The sequence below is a fragment of the Aedes aegypti genome, chromosome 2 (genome assembly GCF_002204515.2).
Source record: "Aedes aegypti strain LVP_AGWG chromosome 2, AaegL5.0 Primary Assembly, whole genome shotgun sequence".
NCBI lineage: Eukaryota > Metazoa > Arthropoda > Insecta > Diptera > Culicidae > Aedes > Aedes aegypti.
The window spans coordinates 354006400-354033177 of NC_035108.1; the positions used below are offsets into that span (position 1 = coordinate 354006400).

General features: G+C 38.2%; 1 protein-coding gene across 2 annotated transcripts in view; it reads left to right on the forward strand.

The window, feature by feature from the left end:
- The window catches only part of LOC5565010 (homeobox protein aristaless), a 360007-nt gene extending 334222 nt beyond the window's left edge, over nucleotides 1-25785 (forward strand). Inside the window, exons 4-5 of one of the 2 annotated variants that reach the window (XM_021846329.1) lie at nucleotides 24194-24456; nucleotides 24665-25785. In XM_021846329.1, the coding sequence (XP_021702021.1) occupies nucleotides 24194-24456; nucleotides 24665-25091 (690 nt within the window). In that variant the 3' untranslated portion in view covers nucleotides 25092-25785. The remainder of the gene's footprint in view (nucleotides 1-24193; nucleotides 24457-24664) is intronic. The other variant, XM_021846330.1, reaches the window with a different exon arrangement.
- Nucleotides 25786-26778: the final 993 nt, after the last annotated feature.

A 26778-nucleotide genomic window follows, 5' to 3' on the forward strand; every position in this document is an offset into this window, starting at 1 on the left:
TAATAACGTGCATATAGCAGTTATTACCGGAACGTATTTAAAACCTGGATCTAAACTCAAAAGAGATCCTAACTTTTTTATTTATCGTAATGATCGACTTGATGGGGCATGTGGGGTAGTTGCAATCATCATTCATAGGCGTATAAAACATCAACTGTTTTCATCATTTGAAACTAAAGTTTTTGAAACTTTAGGTGTTTCTGTTGAAACACAGTTTGGTAAATATACTTTCATAGCTGCCTATTTGCCTTTTCAATGCTCTGGACAGCAAGTTAATTTGCTCCAAACTGACTTGCGAAAATTGACTCGTAATAAGTCAAAATTTTTTGTCATTGGTGACTTTAATGCCAAACATCGGTCATGGAATAATTCTCAAAGTAATTCCAACGGCAGAATTTTATTTGATGAGTGCTCTTCAGGATATTTCTCAATTCAATACCCTGATAGCCCTACATGTTTTTCCTCTTCTAGAAATCCATCTACGATTGATTTGGTCTTAACCGACTCTAGTCATCTTTGTAGCCAACTGATTACTCATGCTGATTTTGATTCTGATCATGTCCCTGTTACATTTCAAATATCCCAAGAAGCGATTCTCAATCCTATCAGCTCCACTTTCAATTATTTGCGAGCTGACTGGAATATATATACAACGTATGTTGACTCTAATCTTGATGTTAACATTTCTTTAGAAACTAAACTTGATATTGACAATGCTCTTGAAACTTTAACAAATTCCATTGTTGAAGCCCGGAGCATTGCAATTCCAAAATGTGAAGTAAAATTTGAATCCGTGATTATAGACGATGATCTTAAACTTTTGAACCGTCTTAAAAACGTGAGGAGAAGGCAATTTCAACGCACTCGCGATCCTGCTATGAAAATTATATGGCAGGATTTGCAGAAAGAAATCAAGAAACGTTTTGCTCAACTAAGAAACAAAAATTTTGAAAATAAAATTTCTCAATTGGACCCTGGCTCTAAGCCCTTTTTGAAATTATCTAAAATCTTGAAAAAACCTCAGAAGCCAATACCGGCATTGAAAGAGGAAAACAAATTATTACTAACTAATTGCGAAAAAGCTCAAAAACTTGCTATGCAGTTTGAAAGTGCGCACAATTTTAATTTAGGACTTACTAGTCCAATTGAAAATGAAGTTACTCAGGAGTTCGAAAATATTCTCAATCAAGAGAACGTTTTCGAAAATGCCTGGGAGACTGATTTGGAAGAAGTGAGAACTATTATTAAAAAAATCAAAAACATGAAAGCTCCTGGCGATGATGGAATTTTCTACATCCTCATCAAGAAACTTCCAGAAAGTAGCTTATCATTTTTAGTTGATATATTTAACAAATGTTTTCAATTAGCATATTTTCCTGACAAATGGAAAAATGCTAAGGTTGTTCCAATTTTAAAACCAGACAAAAATCCTGCAGAAGCTTCTAGCTATCGTCCAATCAGTTTGCTTTCCTCCATCAGTAAACTCTTTGAAAAGGTTATTTTGAACAGAATGATGGCCCACATCAACGAAAATTCAATTTTTGCCAATGAACAGTTCGGATTCCGCCATGGACATTCGACCACTCATCAACTTTTACGTGTAACAAATTTGATCCGTTCCAACAAATCTGAAGGCTATTCTACTGGTCTTGCTCTTCTAGACATAGAAAAAGCATTCGACAGTGTTTGGCATGAAGGTTTGATTGTAAAATTGAAAAACTTTAATTTTCCAACATACATTGTTAGAATAATTCAAAGTTATCTGTCAAATCGTACACTTCAGGTTAATTATCAGAACTCCAAATCTGAAAGACTTCCTGTAAGAGCTGGTGTTCCCCAAGGCAGCATTTTGGGACCAATATTATACAATATTTTCACATCTGACTTACCTGAGCTACCTCAGGGATGTCAAAAATCTTTGTTTGCGGATGACACAGGCCTCTCCGCCAAAGGACGAAGCCTGCGTGTCATCTGTAGTCGATTGCAAAAAAGTTTGGATATTTTTTCTTCATATTTGCAAAAATGGAAGATTTCTCCTAATGCTTCCAAAACTCAACTAATAATATTCCCACATAAACCAAAAGCTCTTTATTTGAAACCTTCAAGTAGACATGTTGTCACGATGAGAGGGGTTCCAATAAATTGGTCAGATGAAGTTAAGTATCTAGGGCTCATGCTAGATAAGAATTTAACTTTCAAAAATCACATTGAGGGCATTCAAGCCAAATGTAATAAATATGTAAAATGTCTCTATCCCCTTATTAATAGAAAATCAAAACTTTGTCTTAAGAACAAGCTGTTGATATTCAAACAAATTTTCAGGCCAGCCATGTTGTATGCTGTACCAATATGGACTAGCTGTTGTAATACCAGGAAGAAAGCTCTGCAGAGAATTCAAAATATAATTTTGAAAATGATTCTGTGGCTTCCTCCCTGGTATAGTACCAATGAGTTACATAGAATATCCTATGTTGAAACATTGGAACAAATGTCAAATACAATCATTAATAATTTCAGGCGAAAATCGTTACAATCTTCTATTGCCACGATTAATGCGTTATATGTTTAGGTTAAGTTAGGTTAAGTATATTAAAAACATTTTTTTTTCTCTTATAAGCAGGTGAAATCAACTCACCTGTAAAAAAAACTGAACTGCTACGGCAAATGAAATGTAATATGTTGTTAACAAAATGTTAATTAAATCTTAAATTTGTTTTACCAAATTAGGATGATAGTGTTGTCAAATAACACAGAACACCTAGATATAAGAAATGAATGTAATGTTTGGAATGATACTAATAAAGAAACTAAAAAAAAAAAAAAAAAAAAAACTTCTCCCTCCCTGTGACAAACAACCCCCCTTTTGATTTTTTTCAAATATGTTTTTGAAGAGTAAACTTCATTTCTCTTTCAAAACCGATGTAATATCGAAAATACGTCGAGATTTCACAAAATTATCGCGGTTTGAATTACACAAACAACGTACTATCTTCAAAACAAAAATATAATAGAAAACTATTTTTCAAGATATACGAAAAAAAAACAAGTGTGAAACAAACAACATATCTTTATAGCAGAAGTTGAACTAGGGGGACTGGGGGTAGTTTGCCCACGTTAAGAAAATCAAGGATTTGAGATGTGAAAAACATTTGTTTATGCTCGGTTTTAATTATGGTCGGTTAAACAAACATGTTTTTTTTTTTCAAATAGTAGAAACAGCTAGCTTTTCTGGGGTTTATAAATTGATTTTTGAAAAATGCTTGCTTAACTGCATACATATGTATTGTTTTGCGGGATAAAATGCCCCGCTTCGAATCTATGACAAAAGGTCGAAGGACAAATGGTCGAATGACAAAAGGTCGAATGACAAAAGGTCGAATGGCCAAAAGGTCGAAGGGACAAAAGGTCGAATGGACAAAAGGTCGAATGGACAAATGGTCGAATGGACAAAAGGTCGAATGACAAAAAAGGTCGAATGGGTAAAAATTTAGGAAGAACAAAAGACTATACTCTTTAGATAAAAAGCAAGTCATCAATGAACCAAGCACAAGCGCTACAGCTAAAATAGACGTGACGAAATCGCGCATATTTTCAGAAAGACCGTGCTGAGGAAGGTTCAATTTCAGCTGGTCAACGATCTTTTCGGAGTGAAATTTTGTTAGACTTTTCAGGTCGTAGTGCATCCAGAGTTACTGTGTACGTGCTGCAGCCTTATGTGCAATAGCCACAATCCTTTCAGGCTCACTCGTGCACTGTACATTTTGAGACCTATGTTGGTGTTCCTCGCTTCTTTCTTAGGGTAATTTGTTAATGCGGTCCGTCACATGCGTTGTTCAAAACCAGCACAATAATTGATGTGAAGACAAAATTTTAAAACGCGAATCGAAATAGTAACTTCCGGATCGCGCGTCTTCGACCGCATCATGTAGACCATCTAGAAAACTGCATAATAAGGTAAAAAAAGATGTAGAGACTCTTTGTTACTAAGCAGTTGTTGTTCAACTTGGATACCGATGGCGAGCGTAGCACCGAGCAGCGCATGTGTTGAATCTTCCCTAGCGCGCGCTTTTAGAATTTTCGTGAAGCGCAGCCCACTACGATTCTGATGCGTTGAAAGGCGGTTTGGTTGGAGACTCGTTAGGTCATTTATGTTCTCCTGGTAATTGTGTAGGGCAAAATGGTCCAAAATGCCACTTTAAGGATTTGTGTCGTTTTCTTGTAATAAGATCCACATTTGAAGGCCATTCGAAGTCTTAAGAGAAACTTTACAATATTTGCTAGCTACCACAATGAAAACATTTCCCAAATGTGAGTTTTTTTACGGTTTTAAATCGTGTCGAAAAGTTGATTAAAATATGGGGGTGGTTCAAAATGACCAAATGGGTGGGGTAAAATGCCATTTAGTATGGAGTTCGTAGAGTTAGCAACCATGCTTCCCCATGAGTTTGCTCTGTGGCATGGAAACGCTTATTGGTTAATAAAGTCAACGGAAAACCTTAATATTTAGGCAAAAAAGTGAAAAGTGTTGAATATCACCGGGAAATTAAGTAAAAATCTATGAGTTTATGTCCATGGATTGTAGCAGCACTTCTTGGGTAAACGTATTTGAACGCCGTTTGGCAAATTATACAGATTGAAACGTTCTAGGAATGATTCAATGAGTCGGGCCATTTTACCCCATCTGTGCGTATTGGGCCATCTTCCCCTAACTCTGCATCGAGGTGCATTACACTCGCTAGATGGTTCGAGGCTGGATCCCTGTAACAATGTTCAAGGCAGCTGGGATAAGCAGATTGTCTAGGTTTTTTTTTCTGTTGCATGTGGTATAGTGCTATATGCAATAGGCTCTTCTCGAAGTAATACCATCAGGTGGTTCTGTAGAAAAATGAGTCATTCGACGTTTTGTCCATTCGACCTTTTGTCCTTCGACCTTTTGTCATTCGACCTTCTGTCCTTCGACCTTTTGTCCTACAACCCTCCGCTTCAGACCGGCGTTAGCCGAACTGTAAACGTACGCACACAATCATGCTTGTTTGAATCTATGACATTTGGTCGAAAGACATTTGGTCAAATGACATTTAGTCGAATGACGTTTGGTCGGAAGTACATTTGGTCGAACGGACATTTCGTCGAATGGACATTTGGTTGAAAACGTTTAGTTTAGTTTATGTTATTAAGCTGGAGTCTACAATAAGCCAATTGGCCATAACCGACACCTAACATTCATTTCGCCATAAAGGTTTTCCTTAAGCAAATTTGTCCTGACGTTTCAATTCTGATATCTGCATCAAAAAATCTTACCCTCGTCCGTAAGCTGCAAGACCCAGAATTCAAAGAAAGATCTCGAGCATTCTCTCCGAATGCTACCATCAGATGCAAGAAACACTGCGATACAAAATGGATGCTCTGCTCGAGGTGTTCGGTGATAATGTTTTCCCTTACAATAATTCACTAGAGAAATCCAAACATTAACTACAAATCGTATGGTGTATTTTTAATACAAATTCATCCACGAAGTTAATCGAAAGTGCTTTATAAATGTTTCCAAAATACATCACAAATCGCGTTTTTGTTTTTTTTTTTAATGGAAATTCTGCTTCAAACTCCCAGATTATGCATGTATTATCTACGCAAAGTGTTTTCAAAATGACTTCGAATCTTTAGAGGATATTTGTTGAAAAACCCCAGGAATACTTTTATTTTCTAAATCACGGTGACGGAATTTGTGGAGAAACATGAAGCCAATTTAGCTGGGAAAGGGAAAGTGATTTATTAAGATATTCGTCCTTAAAACATTTGTTTAGAATAGGTTTTTTTATTAATTATTAAAAGAATCCATAGTCTGGGATTGAATTCTTGTGCAATTCCAGGACGGAATTCCTAGAAGCTTTCTGACAGAGTTCTGAGGAATCCAGAAGTCAAGAAAGGAATTTTGATAGATTTCAAAGATTATTTCAAATGAATATTCTTATGGAACTTCTCGAGAAATGTTGTTGTTTCTCCCCTCGTAGCATAACGCTTTGTAGAGAATCTTCGCATATAAGCAAAATCAATAGATACTGGAGAAAAAAAGTAAATTTGTAAGAGTTTTGAAAAATTGTAAAATTTTTAAACGTGCGGCTGCTGATTTCTGCAAATCTATTTGGGATTCCTCAACAACTTTCCATGGTAATGCAAAAATTTACTCCAAGATTTTAATCCAGTGTAAACTTACGTTACGAATTTTGCCCTAAGACATCTTTGCCAATGTTCTTTGAAAATACCGGCAATACTTTCGCGTGAAGAAATTCCTCTAAAGAGTTTGTTAGGGATTTCTAAAGGAAAAAATAATCTGGGAAATCGTTTAAAACATTTTCCCAATTAAATCCTGTTCAATGTTATTGAATTGAAAAACAGATAATGCTTATGAACTCTCATGGAATGTTAGGTGGAATCCTTAGAAAAACTCCTGGAAGAATCATTTAATGAATTCATTTTACTTGAAGTCTTGGATGATATTTGCTGCGATTCTTTTAAGCAATTTTTGAAGATTTTGTTGTAGGAAGATGAAAAGAAACTATAGGAAGAACCTCAGAGGTAAAATTATAAAAACTGCTGTTGAACTCTCTGAAAAAAAATGTGGAAAGAATCTTTGTCCCTAAATCAACTACTAATGAAAAAATGAATGATATTTTAAGCTAACAATTAAAATTTACATGTAATAAGTACTTAGAAAACCTTCCTGGAGAAATGTTTCAAACAATTTCAGATTTGAAAAGTCTCAAAAACAGCAAAAGCCTGTTGAATTGTAACTAATAATCCTGGGAATGACTTTCTGTGAAAATCCCAGGAGGTACTTAGTAAAATCTAGTAAATGGGTTCCTGGAGGAAGCACTGAAAAATTACAGAAATAATTAATTGAGAAATTCCCGTGGGAATTCTTAGAAGCACATGGCACAGTACCTTAAAAAATCATGGACACAAGAGATATTCCTCGTGAATTCTTTGAAGCTTTATTGGAGGAGTTGTTTTCACTTGATTAGACAAAAAACGAATATTTTCCGTATAGAAAATTGAAATATACAAATATCACAGATGTGCAGCGATATATAATAAAATTACAAATAAATGAAATCAATACAAATCTAAGCAAACTACGAAATTTGTGAAAATCGTGATTGTGACAATCTACTTTATTTATCGACCTAAAATTTGACCTTGAAGATCGCACAAAATTGCAACGAAAATAGCGAAAAACGTTTTTATACGTTTTTGTTTCGATTTTCTTGAGAAAAACACATAAAAATTATTAACGCACTGGCATTTTCCATAATATAAAATACGCACGTATTTCACCTCCACTTTTCTACGTATAAGGCTTTTTAACGACATCTTATACGGAATGATTTCGTAATACGTACATTCTGGTATTTTGGGTTTTGAGGATATCTTATACGGACACTTTGCACATGAAAGCATTGACACAAAAGAAGATTTCGTTATGCGTACATTCTTGCTGTCTGGAAAGTATCTCAGAAGAATTGAGGGCGTTTAAAAATCTTCGAAAACATATATCGACTTATGGCCAAGAATTTGGCCCAGCTACACCTATGTACAACGATTCTAGAAATAAAGATGACATTTGATTCCCCATGAACTAAAAACTGTGTAAAAGTTCATCATAATTGAATGCAAAGCTTTAAAGATTAATAGTTTAAGCAAGTTTTTTTGTGTGTAATTTTCAATCTGATGAGATATTCTATGTTTAATTCTGTGCTGATTCATATCTAAGAGTTATCCATAACTGTGGGATGGCTGTAGGTTCATTCTTATTCCATTTAGGTTTAGCTCGCAAATGAAGAAACGCAACACAACCACCTAACGCTCCCAATTATCATAATAATAATGCAAAATATGTTTATGTCGATTTTATAATATCTACGCCCTCCCCCCTTGGGACCCCTACCCTCCGCTTCCCCCAGTGAGGGGGTGGAATAACAAAGAACCGAAACGCCCGCCGGACTATTTGCGCACACAAAGTCAATAAAAGTAATGTTTGCCTTTTTTACGATTTACAAGCCATAAATCAGGATGGGGTAAATTGGATCGTTTTCGTCGACTCTCTGCTGGCTTCGCGCAGTAGAGAGAGGAGTCTCCTCGGCCGGTCACAGTGTGTTAATTGAACGTAGTTACCGTGGGCGATATCTCTGCGGTTTTAAAAACAACATCGACAATCTGCCGGCTTCCTGATGGGGTGTCATTTTGGTGCTAACTAGCTAACGATCCTCGCTGTCTCTCGCTCTCTCTCTCTCTCTGTCTTTCTTTGGATGTGGCGTCATTTTCGACACTTTAGCAGCGCAGAAAGGGACTTGAGGGACTGGAGCTTGGTTAACGTTCTCAACGAAGAAGCTGTTATTAATGATGATTGCCGCAATCGGTTGTTTCAGTCTGAGAAGCTGCGGAGTTGGCCGATGTGTGATGTAGAAATCCGGCAACGGTTCAGGACTAATTACTGTAATGTGGTGTAAAACCAGGTGGAAATAGTTGTAGCGGATTTCTGCGATAAAGTGGAATTGGATTTGCCCAGAAGCAATGCTTAATTGCGTGAAATAATAAGTTAATATAACGGAGCGCATCATACTCTCGTGCTCACCGTTCACAATCTTTTTTCATTCACAGCGATAAAACAGAGATTTCTCTCAGGAATCAGAAAAAAATTCTCTCAAGAATCAGAAGAGATTCCTCTCAATATTCTAAAGAGATTCCTCTCAGAAATCTGAAAAGATGACTCTCAGGAATCTGAAGAGATTCCTTCAAGAACTCGAAGAGATTCCTACCAGAAATCTGAAGATATTCTCTCTCAGGAATCTGAAGAGCTTCTTTAAGTAATCTAAAGGAATTCCTATCAGTAGTCTCGAAAGATTCCTCTCAGGAATCTGAATACATTCCTCTCATAAATCTGAAGAGCTTCTTCTCTGGAATCTAAAGAGATTCCTCTCAGAAATCTGAATACATTACTCTCTGCAATTTGGAGAGATTTCTCTCAAGAATCTGAAGAGCTTTCTCTCAGGAATCTGAAGAGATTCCTCTCAGGAATCTGAAGAGATTCCTCTCATTAATCTGATGAGATTCTTCTCTGGAATCTGCATACATTCCTTCCTGCAATTTGGAGAGATTTCTCTCAGATATCTAACTACATTCCTCTCTGTAATTTGGAGAGATTCCGCTCAGGAATCTGATGAGATTTCTCTCGGGATTTTGAAGAGATTCCTCTCAGGAATCTGAAAGAGATTCTTCTCTGAAATCTTAAAAGATTCCTCTCAGAAATCTGAATACATTCCTCTCTGAGATTTGGAGAGATTTCTCTCAGAAATCTGAAGAGATTTCTCTCAGAAATCTGAATACATTTCTCTCAGAAATCTGAAGAGATTTTTCCTCTCAGGAATCTGAAGAGATTTCTCTCAGGAATTTGAAGAGATTCCTTTCAGGATCATGGAAGCGATTTTTCTTTAGAATCTGAAAAGATTTCTCTCAGGAACCTGATGAAATTTTCACTCAGGAATCTGAAGAGATTCCTCTCAAGAGTCTGTAGAGATTCATCTCATTAATCTGAAGAGATTCTTCTCTGGAACCTGAAGAGATTCCTCTCTGTAATTTGGAGAGATTCCTCTCAGGAATCTAAATACATTCCTATCTGCAATTTGGAGAAATTCCTCTCAGGAATCTGAACAGATTTCTCTCAGAAATCTGAAGAGATTTCTCTCATTAATCTAAAGAAATTTTTCTCTGGAATCTGAAGAGAATCCTCTCAGAAATCTGAATACATTCCTCTCTGCAATTTGGAGAGACTTCTCTCAGAAATCTAAATTCATCCCTCTTTGTAATTTGGAGAGATTCCTCTCAGGAATCTGATGAGATTTCTCTCAGAATTTTGAAGAGATTCCTCTCAGAAATCTGAAAGAAATACTTCTCTGGAATCTGAAGAGATTGCTCTCAGAAATCTGAATACATTCCTCTCTGCGATTTGGAGACAATTCTCTCAGAAATCTGAAGAAATTCTTCCTCTCAGGAATCTGATGAGATTTCTCTCAGGAATCTGAAGAGATTCTTCTCAGGAACATGGAAGAGATTCTTCTTTGGAATCTGAAGAGATTCCTCTCAGGAATCTGATGAGATTTCTCTCAGAAATCTGATAAGATTCTTCTCTGGAATCTGAAAAGATTCTTCTTCTTTTCTGGCGTTACGTCCCCACTGGGACAGAGCCTGCTTCTCAGCTTAGTGTTCTTAAGAGCACTTCCACAGTTATTAACTGAGAGCTTACTATGCCAATGACCATTTTTGCATGCGTATATCGTGTGGCAGGTACGAAGATACTCTATGCCCTGGGAAGTCGAGAAAATTTCCAACCCGAAAAGATCCTCGACCGGTGAGATTCGAACCCACGACCCTCAGCTTGGTCTTGCTGAATAGCTGCGCGTTTACCGCTACGGCTATCTGGGCCCCAGGAAAAGATTCCTATTAGTAATTTGGAGAGATTTCTCTCAGAAATCTGAAGAGATTTCTTTCGGGAATATGAAGGGATTCCTCTCAAGATCCTGAAGAGATTCCTCTCAGGAATCTTAAAAAACTCCGCTCGGGGATCTTAAAAGGATCCTGAAGAGCTTCCTCTCAGGAATCTTAAGAGATTTCTCTCAGGAATCTGAAGAGATTCCCCTAAGAAATCTGAATACATTCCTCTCTGCAATTTGGAGAGATTCCTCTCAGGAATCTGAAGAGCTTTTTCTCAAGAATCTGAAGACATTCCTCTCAGGAATCTAAAAATATTCCTCTCATTAATCTGAAAACATTCTTCTCTGGAATCTGAAGAGATTCCTATCAGTAATTTGGAGAGATTCCTCTCAGAAATGTGAAGAGATTCCTCTCAAGAATCTGAAGAGATTCCTCTCAGGAATTTTTTAAAAAAATCCGCTCGGGGATCTTAAAAGGATCTTAAAGAGCTTCCTCCCAGAAATCTGAAGAGTTTCCTCTAAGAAATCTGAATACATTCCTCTCTGCGATATGCGATATCTCTCATGAATCTGAAGAGATTCTTCTCAGGAATCTGAAGAGCTTCTTCTCTGGAATCTAAAGAGATTCCTCTCAGAAATCTGAATACATTACTCTCTGCAATTTGGAGAGATTTCTCTCAAGAATTTGAAGAGCTTTCTCTCAGGAATCTGAAGAGATTCCTCTCAGGAATCTGAAGAGATTCCTCTCAGGAATCTGAAGAGATTCCTCTCATTAATCTAATGAGATACTTCTCAGGAATCTGAAGACATTCCTCTCTGCAATTTGGAGAGATTTCTCTCAGAAATCTAACTACATTCCTCTCTGTAATTTGGAGAGATTCCTCTCAGGAATCTGATGAGATTTCTCTCGGGATTTTGAAGTGATTCCTCTCAGGAATCTGAAAGAGATTCTTCTCTGGAATCTGAAGAGATTCCTCTCAGAAATCTGAATAAATTCCTTTTCTCTCAGAAATCTGAAGAGATTTCTCTCAGAAATCTCAAGAGATTCTTCCTCTCAGGAATCTGATGAGATTTCTCTCAGGAATTTGAAGAGATTCCTCTCAGGAACACGGAAGAGATTTTTCTTTAGAATCTGAAAAGATTCCTCTCAGGAATCTGATGAGATTTCTCTCAGGAATCTGAAGAGATTCCTCTCAGGTATCTGAAGAGATTCCTCTCAAGGGTCTGAAGAGATTCCTCTCATTAATCTGAAGAGGTTTTTTTTCTGGAATCTGAAGAGATTCCTTTCAGGAATCTAAATACATTCCTATATGCATCCTTCAAGTTCTTTAGAGAAATCTCAACAAATTCCTGAGTGGAATCTCTTTAAATTACAAAGAGGAATTTATTCAGATTTCTGAGAGGAATCTCCTCAGACTTCGGAGAAGAATCTCTTTAGATTTATGAGAGGAATCTCTTCGGATTCCTGAAAAGAATCTCTTCAGATTCCTGAGAGAAATCTCTCCAAATCGCAGAGAGGAATGTATTCAAATTTCTTTAAGGAATCTCTTCAGATTTCTGAGAGGAAGCTGTTTAGGATCCTTTTAAGATCCCCGAGCGGATTTTTTTTTAAGATTTCTGAGAGGAATCTCTTCAGATTATTGAGAGGAATCTCTTCAGATTTCTAAGAGGAATCTCTCCAAATTACTGATAGGAATCTCTTCAGATTCCAAAGAAGAATCTTTTCAGATTAATGAGAGGAATCTTTTTAGATTTCTGAGAGGAATGTCTTCAGATTCCTGAGAAAAATCTCTCCAAATTGCAGAGAGGAATGTATTCAGATTTCTTAATTGAATCTCTTCAGATTCCTGAGAGAAATCTCTTTAGATTCCTGATAGGAAGCTCTTCAGGATCCTTTTAAGATCCCCGAGCAGATTTTTTTAAGATTCTTGAGAGGAATCTCTTCAGATTCTTGAGAGGAATCTTCTCAGGATTCTTTTGAGATCCCTGAGCGGATTTTTTACGATTCCTGAGAGGAATCTCTTCAGATTCCTGAGAGGAAACTCTTCAGATTCCAGAGAAGAATCTGTTTCAAATTTCTGAGAGAAATCTCTTCAGATTCCTGAGAGAAATCTCATCAGATTCATGAGAGGAATCTCTCCAAATTACAAAGAGGAATTTATTCAGATTTCAGAAAGAAATCTCCTCATATGCCGAAGAAGAATCTCTTCAGATTCCTGAGAAGAATCTCTTCAGATTCCTGAGATTCCTCTCATCAATCTGAAGAAATTCTTCTCTGGAATCTGAAGAGATTCCACTCAGAAATCTGAATACATTCCTCTCAGAAATCTGAATACATTCATCTCTATAATTTCAAGAGTTTCCTCTCAGGAATCTGATGAGATTTCTCTCGGGATTTTGAAGAGATTCCTCTCAGGAATCGTAAAAATTCCACTCAGGGATCTCAAAAGGATCCTGAAGAGATTCCTCTCTGGAACCTGAAGAGATTTCTCTCAAGAATCTGATGAGATATCTCTCAAGAATCTGAAGAGATTCCTCTCAAAAGTCCTAAAAGATTCCTCTCATCCGCATATTTTGTTGCCAATATTACCATATGCTACCCAATAAATTGAAAAGAATTCTAGAAACTTCCCAACAACATACAGACCTGCTCAAGTGTCACCGCAAACCGCGCCGAAATCCGTCGATGATAAATTAATTTATCCAAATTGATCGTTCATCGGAATTGGAATCGATTCGGCTCGGCTTGGAGATAGCAATCAGCCGTCGCACATTGCTTGCTGGCACCGACTGTCACACCATACCCCGCACGTTTTTATCCGATGATCACCCAATAGAGAGCACCCAGGAGGGGGTTCTTCCTGTCCGTCCTGTGTCGGCACGTTGTCGAATGCTGCGGTCACAAACAAACAGGGACAAAACACGCGCGCGCTCATCAGACAGCGACAAATTGGGCTATTCGATAGCGACACATACCACTTGCGCGCTTGCCAGCACCAGCACCACAGGTTCGATTCCTGAGAAATTTTTGGCACAATTTATGAATCAGCTGGGATCATCTCCTAACTTTCCGGAACGAGGCTATGTCGAGCCATTCTTGGGGTTCGTCGCTTGCCATTTTTCGAAGACTTGACTTGTGGGCACTGTGAAAAATCTTTTTTGTTCTCAATTTGTGCTTTCTGCAAAAACTTTTCCATCTTTTCATCAGTGCATCCACCTGATTCCGAGAAAGCCGAAAATTTCGCCTTCTCGCAAACACAAAGGGACATCCGATATCGGGGCCCATAACCGTCGTCATCGCCATCGATTGCGCACGATATTGGGCACGTTCTGCCGTATCTCGCTGCTCTCTAACAGGTGATTAGCGGAGCGTCACAAAGGCAAGCCCCCCTATGGCGTATTAGATTAACAAAAGCGCCATGCTGGGACGAAAACACATAATTTTTAATCCGCCCGACCTTCTTCCACTGTTCCCCGCCTCTCCTCCCAAATGTTTCGGAGAGTGTCCTGCTTTTGCTGCCGTCGGTGCGTTTGGATCGATTCTATACGAGCTAATTCGGACCGAAACGAACCGAACTTCGCATCCCAGGGCGTCCGAAAAAGGAGAATGAAACCTATTAATACTCAATCAAAACTAATTCTCGCTCTATTCTTCGCGATCACTCGGCTCGATTTCGGTTCGATGGTTGTGGGCGCAAATGGCAATATTCTGAGCGAGGTCTCGGACTAAAGATGATGATAATTTTTATATTTGCGATCAATTAGGATACGGTTGTTCAGTGATTTTTTCTTAGAAGATAACAAGGTCATCGTTTTTGATGCAGTTTCAACGGTTCGCTTAATGTGATTGCGAAAGATTGTTACCAACTGCTCGATAAAATGCATAAAATATATATTTCTATTCCACGTTTTTACCTGAGAATTTTCTTTACCAATTGATAATTTTTGAATTGAAAAAAATCATGTTTGATAATCAGAAATCACACAAGAATTAACGTAATAAGTCATTTGCTTGTGCGAATTAAATCATACCCGCACAATACGGTGATTATAATCGATTAATTGACAATTTACCTCGCATAAAACGTTGTTTTCTAAGTTCATGTCAATTGTCAAAACCCCTTTTTTATTCATAAGCTTTTATATACAACAGAAAGTTAAACTTAACAACGTCAATAATTGTAAGATAAAGGTACGAATGCAAAAATCAATCAGCGTAGAAAGCTCTTAGTCAATAACTGAAAATGGAAGTGGCAGACGCTGTCTTAGTGGAGATGTAATGCCAAAGTGGAGAAGAATTGACTTCCAATTTAAACAAACTTCCCAGCCATTATTCAGCACTACCTCCGAACATTTCCATCTGTCAGCACCCATCGCTCTGACCCCACAAAACTGACCCACCGACCCTAAGCTTCTCCCCAACCCGTCCAAGGTAAGCTTTCAGTCTATCCACTATTCCTGATAGCCACCCAAACCATCTGTGACAGGCGATAGTGGTTTCCCATTTGAGTTCACCCATTCCGTGAGCCATTCGCACCATGGGTGGTCCACGATCCTTCAGTTTCACATTGGCGCCCTATCATACGCCGCGGATCACCACCAGGGTGGCCCAATTTTGTATGAAAACAACAACTTGTAAAAATCTTAAGGTACACCTCTCAAGTTTGTTAATTTGAGAAACGCAATCGAACCAAATTTTCATTTTCAATCGAAATTCATCGACTATTGCGCAACTGGTGGTCAAAAATGTAATTGGAACAATTTTTGTAATTTTTTGATTGATTTTTTCATACATACATCGTTTAGTCCCTCTTTGAGTTGATGGAATCCGCTAAAATTTTCACAGTAGCTTTTGGGGATCCAATGAACAAATTTGATAAGTGTCTCGATAACATTTTTATAGTTCGATCATCATGGGCCACCCTAATCACCACCCGCCAGCTGATCCATTACGGCGCACGGATCCAATTCGACCCATTCGCCCGAATCATCCATTATCGTTAGGTACCACAAGCTGGCGCTGTTAGAGCGACGGATGATCTATGGAAACTGAGAAAAATTTCTTCTCACCGTTTTCTAGCCCTCGATATGTGGCTTGTCACTGTGCGTCACTGTGTTTGTGCCCCCGGGGGCTTTCTTTCAAGCGGAGGGATCATCGTCAGCTGCGTGCATTCCGGCCATTATCCCTGAGTCTTAGATACGTCGTCATCGTCGTCGTCAGCCATGCCTTCTAATTCCGTGAGCAAATATTTGCTCTGGTATTGAATCCGATTTCATGATTGCTGTACGCTCTCAGCTGGAGATGCAGCGGCCGAGCTTCAAGTAGAGAATGGTGGGGTGAAAGCTCGACCTTAGGGGAATAATCGATATTTACAGAAATACAATAATAAATACCATACAGTTGTCCTTACAGGGGGAAGCCGAGTGGCTAGAGTCCACGGCTACAAAGCAAAGCCATGCTGAAGGTAACTGGGTTCGATTCTCAGTCGGTCCAGGATCTTTTCGTAGAGGAAATTTCCTTGACTTACTTGGGCATAGAGTATCATCGTACCTGCCACACGATATACGAAAAAATGGCAACATTGGCAAAGAAAGCTCTCAGTAAATAACTGTGGAAGTGCTCATTGAACGAACACTAAGCTGAGAAGCAGGCTCTGCCCTAATTCATTTCATCATTTGTAAAAAAAAATTCTACCGACTCCCTTTACCATTGATTCACATGACCGATACAGCCATAATAAATTATATGAAAATTTATTCCGATAGCGCAACTCAAAAGAATAATTTATAATTGAAAAGGAAAATCTCTGGGTGAATAGTAATATACTATGTGTTGACAATATTTTCTCCAATATCGTTAATCGATTGATTCATTCAAGAGCATGGGATTCATGAATGAAGCATAATTTTGTTTTGTACCAATTAATTCCAATGCATGATGTAATCAGTGGGATTCAAAAGAAACACGAAAACGATTGTCTCCTTAAGAATTCCTTGGTTTCAGACTCATTATGCCAAACGACCATTTTGACAAACGACAATTATGCCAAACGGCCGTTTTGCCAAATGACTCTATGCCAATCGACTTCATGCAAAACGGCATTGTGCCACACGGCTTTATTCCAAATGACATACCACCGTTTCTGCTTGCTTCTAAATTTCGTTGTTTCTCAATCTTTTTGCAACAGTTTAAGGAATTTAAACACAAGAGGTAAACTGTTGAAGTTTTGGGAAAAAATACAGAATTCTAATACCTACATGTGGTTCCTGGTTTCTGAAAGTTCAGTCGACAAATTTTCAAAATAATACTAACATTTCCTTCTAGATTTAAATGGTTCCGGGTCTTTTGGACGAATGCCGTTTGGCCGAACGCCATTTGACCGAAAGGGTAATTTGGCCGAATGCTGTTTGGCCGAAATAAGAAATAATAGTAAATTACAATTAGCATGCAATAGTAATGAGTTTCGAAGCTGATTTTCAAAGAACTTATTCAGCTTATCCTTAAAGAAGGTTATCATCATTGATATACACATAATTGGCTCTCTAATGTAAGTTCAACTGCTGAAAGAAGAACATGCTGAACGGAAGCAATTATTCACGTCTCTGCTATCGGTAATAGCTATCAGCAGAACTATTTGCAATGTTTGTTGTAGTCAGCTTTTGGCAGTAACTAAAACGGTTCACGACTTATGGACAGATGCACGAGTTCACCAATTTGACGTTTGAGCGGTGCCGAATTCACTGGTTTCCATGGTCACATAAATAGCACGGCACCGCTTGAACGTCAAATAGTGAACCCGTGCATAGGTCCATTATTCCTGCTGTAGGACCGGATTGCTTCGATCCCTCGAATCGTATTAAGGTGATTATAAAACGAAGCCAAACTTTGAATTTTCAAATGCACAAGACTGGAGAATCTGACGTTGAAATTCAATCAATTTACTTGCTTGCTGGTGGTGACCAATGGGATAAATTTTAAACACGGAGCGCTGTTTGGTTCTCAAGTCTTGTGCTCTTGATAATTTGAGGTGTCGCTTTGTTCTATAATCACCTCAAGTAAATTATTTCATAGTTCTAGTAATCACAAATTTAGGCAGCGGTGCAGAGTTGAGTTCACATGTTGCAATCTTAATATTGGAGGAGAAACAGAAAGAACAGCCTATGATTAAAATAAGTAAAATTCTCTTATGAAAACTTAAGCAAGTGCGATACAAACAATTTGTATATTAGTATACCTACAAAGAACTTCCGATGATTTAAAGAAGGTAAAGTTCCCAATATAAAAATGTGCTAAATTTTTGCCAACAGTAACGACACCAGTATAACTCGAAAGAATAGCTTATATTAAAAAAGAAGAAAAAAAACTAACTCAACAAACGGGATTCGGCCAAACGACCTTTTCGGTCAAACGGCATTCGGCCAAATGGCCGGACACCATATAAATTCAGTAACATCTTACATTATGAATTCTACCGTAAGACATCTTTGGCAATGCTCTTAAAAAAAACGTCAATACTTTTGCGTTAAACTTCCACAGCTCTACCACAACAATTAAAACATGTCCCTTCGAAAAAATGTTGTTTGGAATTTTTGCAAGTAGGAAAAAATGGTTTCTACGTCAATCTGTTTGCCATAGTATCATGAAACATCGGAGTTCATTTGATCATTTATTTTTAATGTTAGATACCTTCAAAAAAAATTACATCCGTTTCAACGTCAACCAATTTTCCATTCAAAAGAAGAAGAAAAGAGAGCAAGGTTTTATGTAGTTATTCCTATAAAAATCACTTAAACTTTTCTGTGAAATATATATGCTAAAATTTCGTCAAAAAGTTTCAGAAATCCCAAGGTGAATTTTTGAAGTTTCTGACAAGAATTGAGTACAACTTCCGAATTAAATTTGAGCTGAAATTATCTCACAAGTTCTTCCAAAGCTCTTTTAGTATGTGTAACTCTAGAAATCTAATATAAACTGGATATGGAGTAATTCGTGGAGATATTTGTTAAGAAATCCCTAAATATATAGTTATTTTCCTGGAGAAGCTTTTCATTTCAAAATGTAGAGTGTAAAGCTTTCTTGATATTATTTTTGCAAGAATTACGAGATTACCATTCGGAAGAGTTATTAGAGTGATTTCTTGAACCTGGAATGTACTCAATGGAATTTCTGGGGAATTTTTTTAAGAGTTCAGGAATGAATTGCAAATGCCCTAGTAAATCTTTTTGAAAATTCCCCAGATTGACCCAAAATGTACTAATATCCTGAGCAAGCTTTTACGAAAATCTTGGTCAGAATGTCCGGGATTTTACAAGAATCGTGCCTCACTGAATATACAACCTCGAAATCTTTGAGAATGTTTAAACGTTTATCAAAAGAAACCTGCTCAAAACTTTATTATAAGTTTGCTTAAGGTTCTGCCAAATTTTCTATGACGCTAAATTGTAAAAAAAAGAATCCATGATTTCAGAACATTACGCACTGAACTTGTTGGAAATTCTGGCTGGAAGTCTATATAATCCTGGTAAAAATTGTGTTGGATCCTTGCCATTGTTATCCGTGAAAGTCGTCCACAGAGTTGTTAAAAAATCCTGTTCAAGATTTTGTGAAAACCTTTTCTTTTATAATCGTGACAAGAATTCTGCGTTGCAGTTATTGGTGAAACTTATTTTATCCATATGTTTTGTTCAGGCTGCATTTTTGAATATGGTCATGGTAGAGACATTGTTGAAACATCCAGAATTTTAGATTTAGAATTGTTGTATAGCAATGATTCGTAAAATTAAGTGCTAAGTGATTGAAAAAAATTAAAATAATTACCAAGCTATAATATTAGGTTGAAATTAAATTGAAAGTTATTTTATCTTGGAATATTCTTGTTCTCACTTCGGGTTGATAGAATAGTCAACGAACAAAATATGAAAATACTCTTCGAAGCCGTACGTTGGGCAGCCCTGTCCTAGGGAGAACCTCAAGGGCAAAACTGTTGGTGCAATCCTTGAAGAATCTGCGGAATTAGTCCTTGCTTGGTGGTCTTGGAGATAAGATTGGTGAGACTCCTATAATTGCTTGTATTATTTCTTGGGGAAATCTTCAGTAATTCCCGAAAATCTTAAACAAACAATCTGTTAATGGATGGATGATATGGCCTTCCTGGTGAAATGCTAAAAGAATTTCTAAAACATTCTCAGATGGAATTCAGCATTAAATGTTTCAAAGGTGTTTCGATAGAGTATCTTCGAGAAATTTTCCCGTAAGGTCAGGAAGCGTAAAGAAGCTTCAATAAAAATCTGTTGACAAAACTAATCACAGGCATGATTTTCCATGGGAATACCAGGAGGAACTCAGCGAATCCAAATAACGGAGTTATTGGAGAAAGCACTGAAAAAGTACATGACTAATTAATGAAGGAATCCCCGTGGGATTCCCAGAGGAATCTCTTAAAAACAGATACTTAAAAAAGTATGGAAATTCTTCTTGAGTTCTTTGTGAAAATTCCTAAAGGATTTTTTAACTGGATTCAACAAATGAATATTTTCCTTAGAAAAAATTGAAATTTCAAGAAATAACTGATTTGCAGCGGTATAACACAAAACAACAAACAAATAAAATCAATTCAAGTCTATGCTAACTAAAAAATTCGTGAAAATCGTGAATAATGCGAGCAACATTACTTCTCTAAAACAAGAATTTGCTTGCCCCCCTCCTAGGCTCCCTCAAAAAAAAATCCTAGCTAGCTAATGTGAAACCGATTTCAGTCAATATACGAAGTGTGGACAATAGAGAGACAGCTCATTTAAGTGAACGGATCCGATCCGAATCAATCATTTTAGTGAACCGGATGTTTTGAACGGTTCAGTGGCTCAGCGGCTCGCAAATAAAGAGCGAGCTGAATCGAGCAAATGGAAAAAGAGCGGTTCATTCCCTGTTGCGCGTCATGCATCGTACCCTAATTCCACCTCTCGCTCTCTCATTCTTCGTATATTCTTCTCTAAGAACTCACGATATACTCGGCTGGTTTTCCCTACCCGAACCAAAAGGAAGAAACAAAGTATCGTTTTGTCTCAAATTCCGAAAACTAAGTTTTTGTATGGCGATTTGGTTAAAATGTTTCGCTGAAATATGTCATCAAATCACCATGAGATGGTGTCAATTGCAATATAATTTTAACGTCTTCAAATTTATTTTTTACCTCAGGAGTAGAGTGTCTATTTCCCGGCCGTTTTGCTTGTCCTGGGATTCGGGACAAAAAGTGCTCAAGAAAACCAGTAGGTATTTGTGTTAAAATGAATGCAAAATTTTATCAATGCAATATTTTCAATATGAAATATAGAGAGAAAAAATAATCTTCCAAGATAAGAAGTTAACACTGGGGATTCGCTCGTTGGAGGTCCGCTACATGCAATGACTCGATCGTTGGATGTTCGCTGGTCAGAAAAAAAATCCAATTAGAAAGCACTCGAATATTAAGAGTATCGTCAAACTGACTTTGACGTCTGAGCACCGTCGCATTGAAGTCTCCATATATAGAATAAATGTGCATGTATATGTGCGTTTTGTGACGATTTGCTCTTGAGATGCGTGAGTTTGCAGCATTTTTATCACCTGTCAGTCGTTCCAACTAACGAGTCGGGTTCGCTAGCTGGAAGGCAGTCGCGTTCCAACCAGCGAATCCACGCTGTATTGTATTTTATATGTATATGACTTCTTTTTATTCGAAAAACATTAAAAAAATAATAGTTTACTTTGACTAGTTACGGCTTTGCTGGTGATTTCTTTCAATTCTCTATAATAAAAATAAACATATGGTGAACATTTGAACAATCTTCTTCGGGCAATCGAAAAGCCAAGAAGAACATAAGAAAAGTATCAGGGTCATTGGGGGTTTTGTTTTGTAGTTGACCATGTTAGAGGATAATTACTGGATATCAATGACAGATATTAATGTGTACTTTCAAATTAGCTTTCGCAGCCTAGACTTTGTTGAAGAAGAACAAAAATAGACTAGATAAATGAAATTATGTTTGACTTATTTGGTAATTTCTCGTTTAATTTATGATCTCGCCCTAATAGCCATTGGTAACTAAGTGTGTAGCTTGTTGTTACTGAGCAAACGAATGGATTTGCATGTTATTTAACAATGCAACGATGAAAAGAAAATACTTCGCTATCTCCCAGTAGTGATAGTTATTATCTTGATCCGAGCATACTCGGCTTTTACGACGAGATTATAAGTTATGCGAGATTTGTTCTTGTCATTATTAATCGATTTACTCACTTTCATGATGCTTTTCTATTTAATCGAATAAAACGCGGAAAAATGTCATTGTTTTGGAATAAAATTTAGTGGTTTTCTTCAACATTTACGTTCATTTCGGGAAACCCGAGATTCCCGGGACGTCACATATTATATCCCGGGAAACGGGAAATCCCGAAATTCTTCCAAACTAGATTCTCTAGTTCAAGGCCAGTAGAACTAGCTCAGATGAATTTTTTTGCGGAATTATTCATTCGAATACGATTTATACGTGTTGTTCGGAATTAGAATCAAGGTGTTATTCAATACTTTTAGGTAAAAACAATACTAAACATGTTTAAAATAACAATTTTATCACAAACCTAACGGCTATCAGTTAGACTTTGTTAAGAAATTAAAAATTTCACAAATATCAGCTTATTTATGGCTATAACATGCATTTGAAGTCACTGTTGGCCTTAAGTGTTCGGAATATGATTCAAAACGATATGCTTTGCCATTCAAGTGGGCAATTCATCTCTCCATCTTTCATCTGCCTGTATGCAAGTGAGCGGGGACAATTAGTGGTTTGGCTGTGTATGCTGTATAGCAAACCCTGTTTGCATGTGTGCCGTTGCGCGCAGAGCAGGGCACGTGTCACGCGTTATAATAAAGCCGAGAAACGAACGAAAAAGTCTAGGGGAAAATAATCGATTCGTGCTTTTTTTTCCGGGTCACTTTATGTCCAATTCATGCTGATCAAATGAACCAACTCTCGCCAAAAAAGTGCCTCGGATCACTCGCTCAATTCAGTGATACGGATCTCTTCAACGGGTCAGATTCATTTTGCCCATCTCTACTTTTTCCATACATTTTGTATGGGCTGAAATGCACTGAAAACGGGATTTTCATGGGTTCAATATGAAAAATGGCTAAAAAGTGAAAAAAAAAACAAATTTCACCGATGGAATATTTAGAAACCTTCCGATTATGAAAATATTACCCAAATACTTAACACTAGCGAGAAAAAACCCGATGTGCATTCGATATTTATAATCGTCTAGTTCAGATAGAGCGCGAGGCCTAATCTTTACGATAGTCATAATAATGCCCTTACATGAACAATCGCATAAGCTTTGTTTCTAGCAGCCATTGTAGAAAGTTAGATCGTAATTTACAATTTTCACATAGAATACAACTAATACTCATATTTCTTCAAAAGTTCCATTAATTTCTATATGTAATTTCCCGAGTGATTTTTTTATTTGAGAAGCATTTTAACCATCATGATATATATAACATTTGTTCCGAATTGAGTCTAAAATCTTAAAAAAAAATTGCCTCTCTCGAACTTTTGCCCCTGTTTCCTCTACGGTACCAAGCGATCCAATATTACACTGGACAGGGAACTGTCAAAATGTTTTCCCTTCGTCCAATCTGTTGCGCGATCTACCTTAATTCTCCCGGTGTTCCTTCCATACAGTTTGAAAGTTAGAGAGGTGAATGCCACACACGCATGATCATGATCAGTGGGATGGATGCTGATGCTGCTGTTGTATTTCCATTCCCGCGTATCATTTCACTTCACATCAAATGTCATTAAAGTTGTTAGCAATTTTATGAACTTCATCAGGGTGCCACTCACTCACTGCTTGCTGGAGGGGTGAGTGTCCGTGATGCAGCAGGCAGCCAACAAGAGAGAGCGGAAGGAATGACAAGCGCCCGATGCGCGATGATGAATCAGAAGAGATTTTTGGGGTTTGATCTCTCGCGTTTCTTTGTGTCCGCGCCTTCGTCACACGAGAGACACGGGAAACGGACCCTATAATCTAGTATTATTAGATTAGCCGTGTGTAATTAATGAGTGATAATAGCGCCACCTACGGGCGCAGGGGTTTTTATAAGAAGAGGGAAATGAACTGTACTGGTATGGTTCGGATCGACAATCGTGTAGTGAGTCATTGCAGAAGAATTCTAGTGAGAAGTGGACTTTGGGAGCCGTTTTTGAGACTTGCTCCACGTGATGGCTATGTATTGATGCTGTAGTCCTTGAATAATTACTCCAAAGATTATCTCATTCGAAGATTTCTTTGGAGATCCAACTACTAATACTTTATGAATTCAATGAGCGGTTCCTATGAATATTTCCGATAGTTTCAGGGTTCAAATAACAATCCTCTTAGATTGCAGGAAAAGTAACTCCAATAATATTTTAAGAAATTCTTCAGACATCTCTCTAGAAATATATTCATGAATTCTCCTACATCTTAGATAAATCTGCTTAGATTTCTAAAAGGAGTTTCAAGAGTTTGAATTCCGCTTTGACTAAAAACATTTTTGGGTTTGAAAGTTCCTTTTTTGCGAAGCATGATGAAAAACGATTTCAATTCAAACAAAAAAATAAGAAATTCAATACTTGAATTAAACACAAAAAAATTAATCTTCTTCTTTTCCATTTATTTTTTCTTCCAGGTCTGGTTCCAAAACCGCCGAGCAAAGTGGCGAAAACAGGAAAAAGTCGGTCCCCAAGGGCACCCCTACAACCCGTACCTGGCATCGGGCGGTCAAGTCCCGTCGGCAACCGTCGTCGCTCCATCGCTACCGCCTAACCCGTTTACTCATCTAGGATTCAACCTGCGGAAACCCTTCGATGCGGCCAGTTTAGCTGCCTTCCGCTATCCTACGCTTGGGGGAGGCCACGTGCTCCCGTCCGCCTACTTCAACCAGTTCCACAGGTAAATTACACCTCCCTCCCCCTCGAACCGATTCTATAACAAATACTCAAAAACCCGATTGAGATTTACCTGAACATCATTTACCCCATATGATTAGAGCTGTAGCAATAGATGACAAACGGATATCTTTCTGTCAATTGGTTTTCGGGTATTTGTTATAGAATCCTCCAACATCCCCAAACCCGTACACCCTTGTCACTAATCACAGGTCCCTTCTTGATTTTAGGACGCCCCCGCCGCCACTGCTTCCGCCCGGAGTCGGCGCCCTCTACACCCCGTCGGCATCCTTTCAAACGCTTCTGGCCAACATATCGGCGGCACAGCGAGCTCCCCCGGTTATGCCGTCCAAACCGTCCCCTCCCGGAGGTGTGCCCAGTTCCGATTACCTCACCGCAGTGGGCCCCCCGCCCCCCGCTAGCCTTCCGACGCCGGCTTCCCCACCGGTGTCGCCCACCTCAGTGCCAGTTGTTCCTGCGTCAGGTGGGGCCGGAGTTTCGGTTCCGGCGCCCGGTTCCACGACGCCACCCCAGGATCGACGCAGCTCTTCGATAGCTGCCCTTCGGTTGAAGGCCCGGGAACATGAGCTCCGACTGGAGATGCTCCGTCAGAACGGACACAGTGATATCATTAGCTAAGGATGCCTCCTTGAATCGGTACTCCACGCAGGACCACTACAGACTACAGTTAACCCCGCATCGGCATTAGAGCCCCGTACTTTTGAGTGATCGTACTCCATCGACACCTTTTTCCGCAGTGAGACGCGTTAGCCTTAGGACTTAAAGGTTTTGAATAGGACCAGTGTTGCCAGGGTCAGCGGCGTTAATTAATTGAATCCTCGATCATGTGAGGAGAGACGGTGGTTTTTCACAGTAAGAGCCCGCAGCGTTCGACTTTCGCTGCTACCTAATTTGTGTGGCGTGCCCAAAGTTCGTTCCAGAAGCAGGTTATCGTAGTCCGAGACACACATGAATGTGTTTGGTGTCAATGGGTGTGTGTGCAGGGCTGGTAGCGAGTCACTTTTAGTGACTTGATCTCTTTTTTAAAGCAGGTCACTGTAATATTTCCTTTTAAGACATTTTATTTCATTTTTATTCTTTTATTTGAATCATTACATTCATGTCTTATGTCTTAATGTTCTGTTTTAGGCAGCACTATCAATTTAATTTTTATGTAAGACATTTGAACTAGAGTCCCAAAAACCATAGTACCAAAATATTGTTTCAAGGAGTTCAAGTGTAATGAAGTTAATTCCTCAGAGCACATAAGGCCTTTCCAAAGTATGGTTGAGGCCCAATAAACTGCATGGATGAACCATGTTTTTCTAACTGATCACCTTTTCTGTTTCCTTCTATTTCGCTAATGGTCCAATATATTAGCATTCCTGTAGTGCATTTTTAGACAAATGTCAGCGCATTCAGCCTGAAAACTGTTGGCCAACTTCTCAGTGCATATAATACATTTACTCCTGGGCCAAACACTTCTGACCCTACCATCTTGTGGTTATATCAGTGAAAAAAAAAGACCCAGATCGTAAAGTTAGTCCTACTGTGTCCCAATCATGACGAGTTACATCAGATACCCAAAAACGGTGATCTAGAAAGTGACACTTCAACGTCAACATATCTTTGTTCACTAAGTACACTGGACTTATTTTGAAGTGCTTTAGTATAGGCATATGTCCTTTTAGTTTAACATCATCGCTCTTTAAGGACCTTCTGACTCTGAAAGCACTCTTAACAGCATCCATGTACACTAGGCCGTCACTTATTTTTCGAAAATGCGAAATGTTATGAGTTCGTCAATTATGTGTCGTCTGTAACAATTTTTCTTACCAGAACGAGCATTTTACAATGACGAACTTATAACATTTTGCATCCGGTTCGCGGCTTCATTTGGTACGACCCACTAAGAGTTAGAAGATTCGTCTCATGTCTGACCCGATGAATGTTTTACCAACTTGAAATTAGAGCATACCATTCCCTTTTATTTATTTTATTTTCAAACTGAAATTTAACTACAGTTTTCAAATTTTGAAATTAAGTTAATGTTCAGTAGCTGAATTATGTGCACTATGTTTCACAAAATCCTGGGCGTCATTTCGCGCAATTCTGGGAAGATTTCAAGTAAACCCCAAGGCAGGAGTTTTCTCTTTTTATTAACGAGATTTTAAGCCCTAGAGTTTATCTTGGGACCAACGGTTTTACTTCCCTTCCGAAGGAAGTCGTTTCTTTAACTTTAAGGTCGTAAGTGACTATCTTGGGAATGGGATTCGATCCTAGGTCCTCGGCGTGAGAGGCGTGAGTTCCAACCGCTACAGCAGAC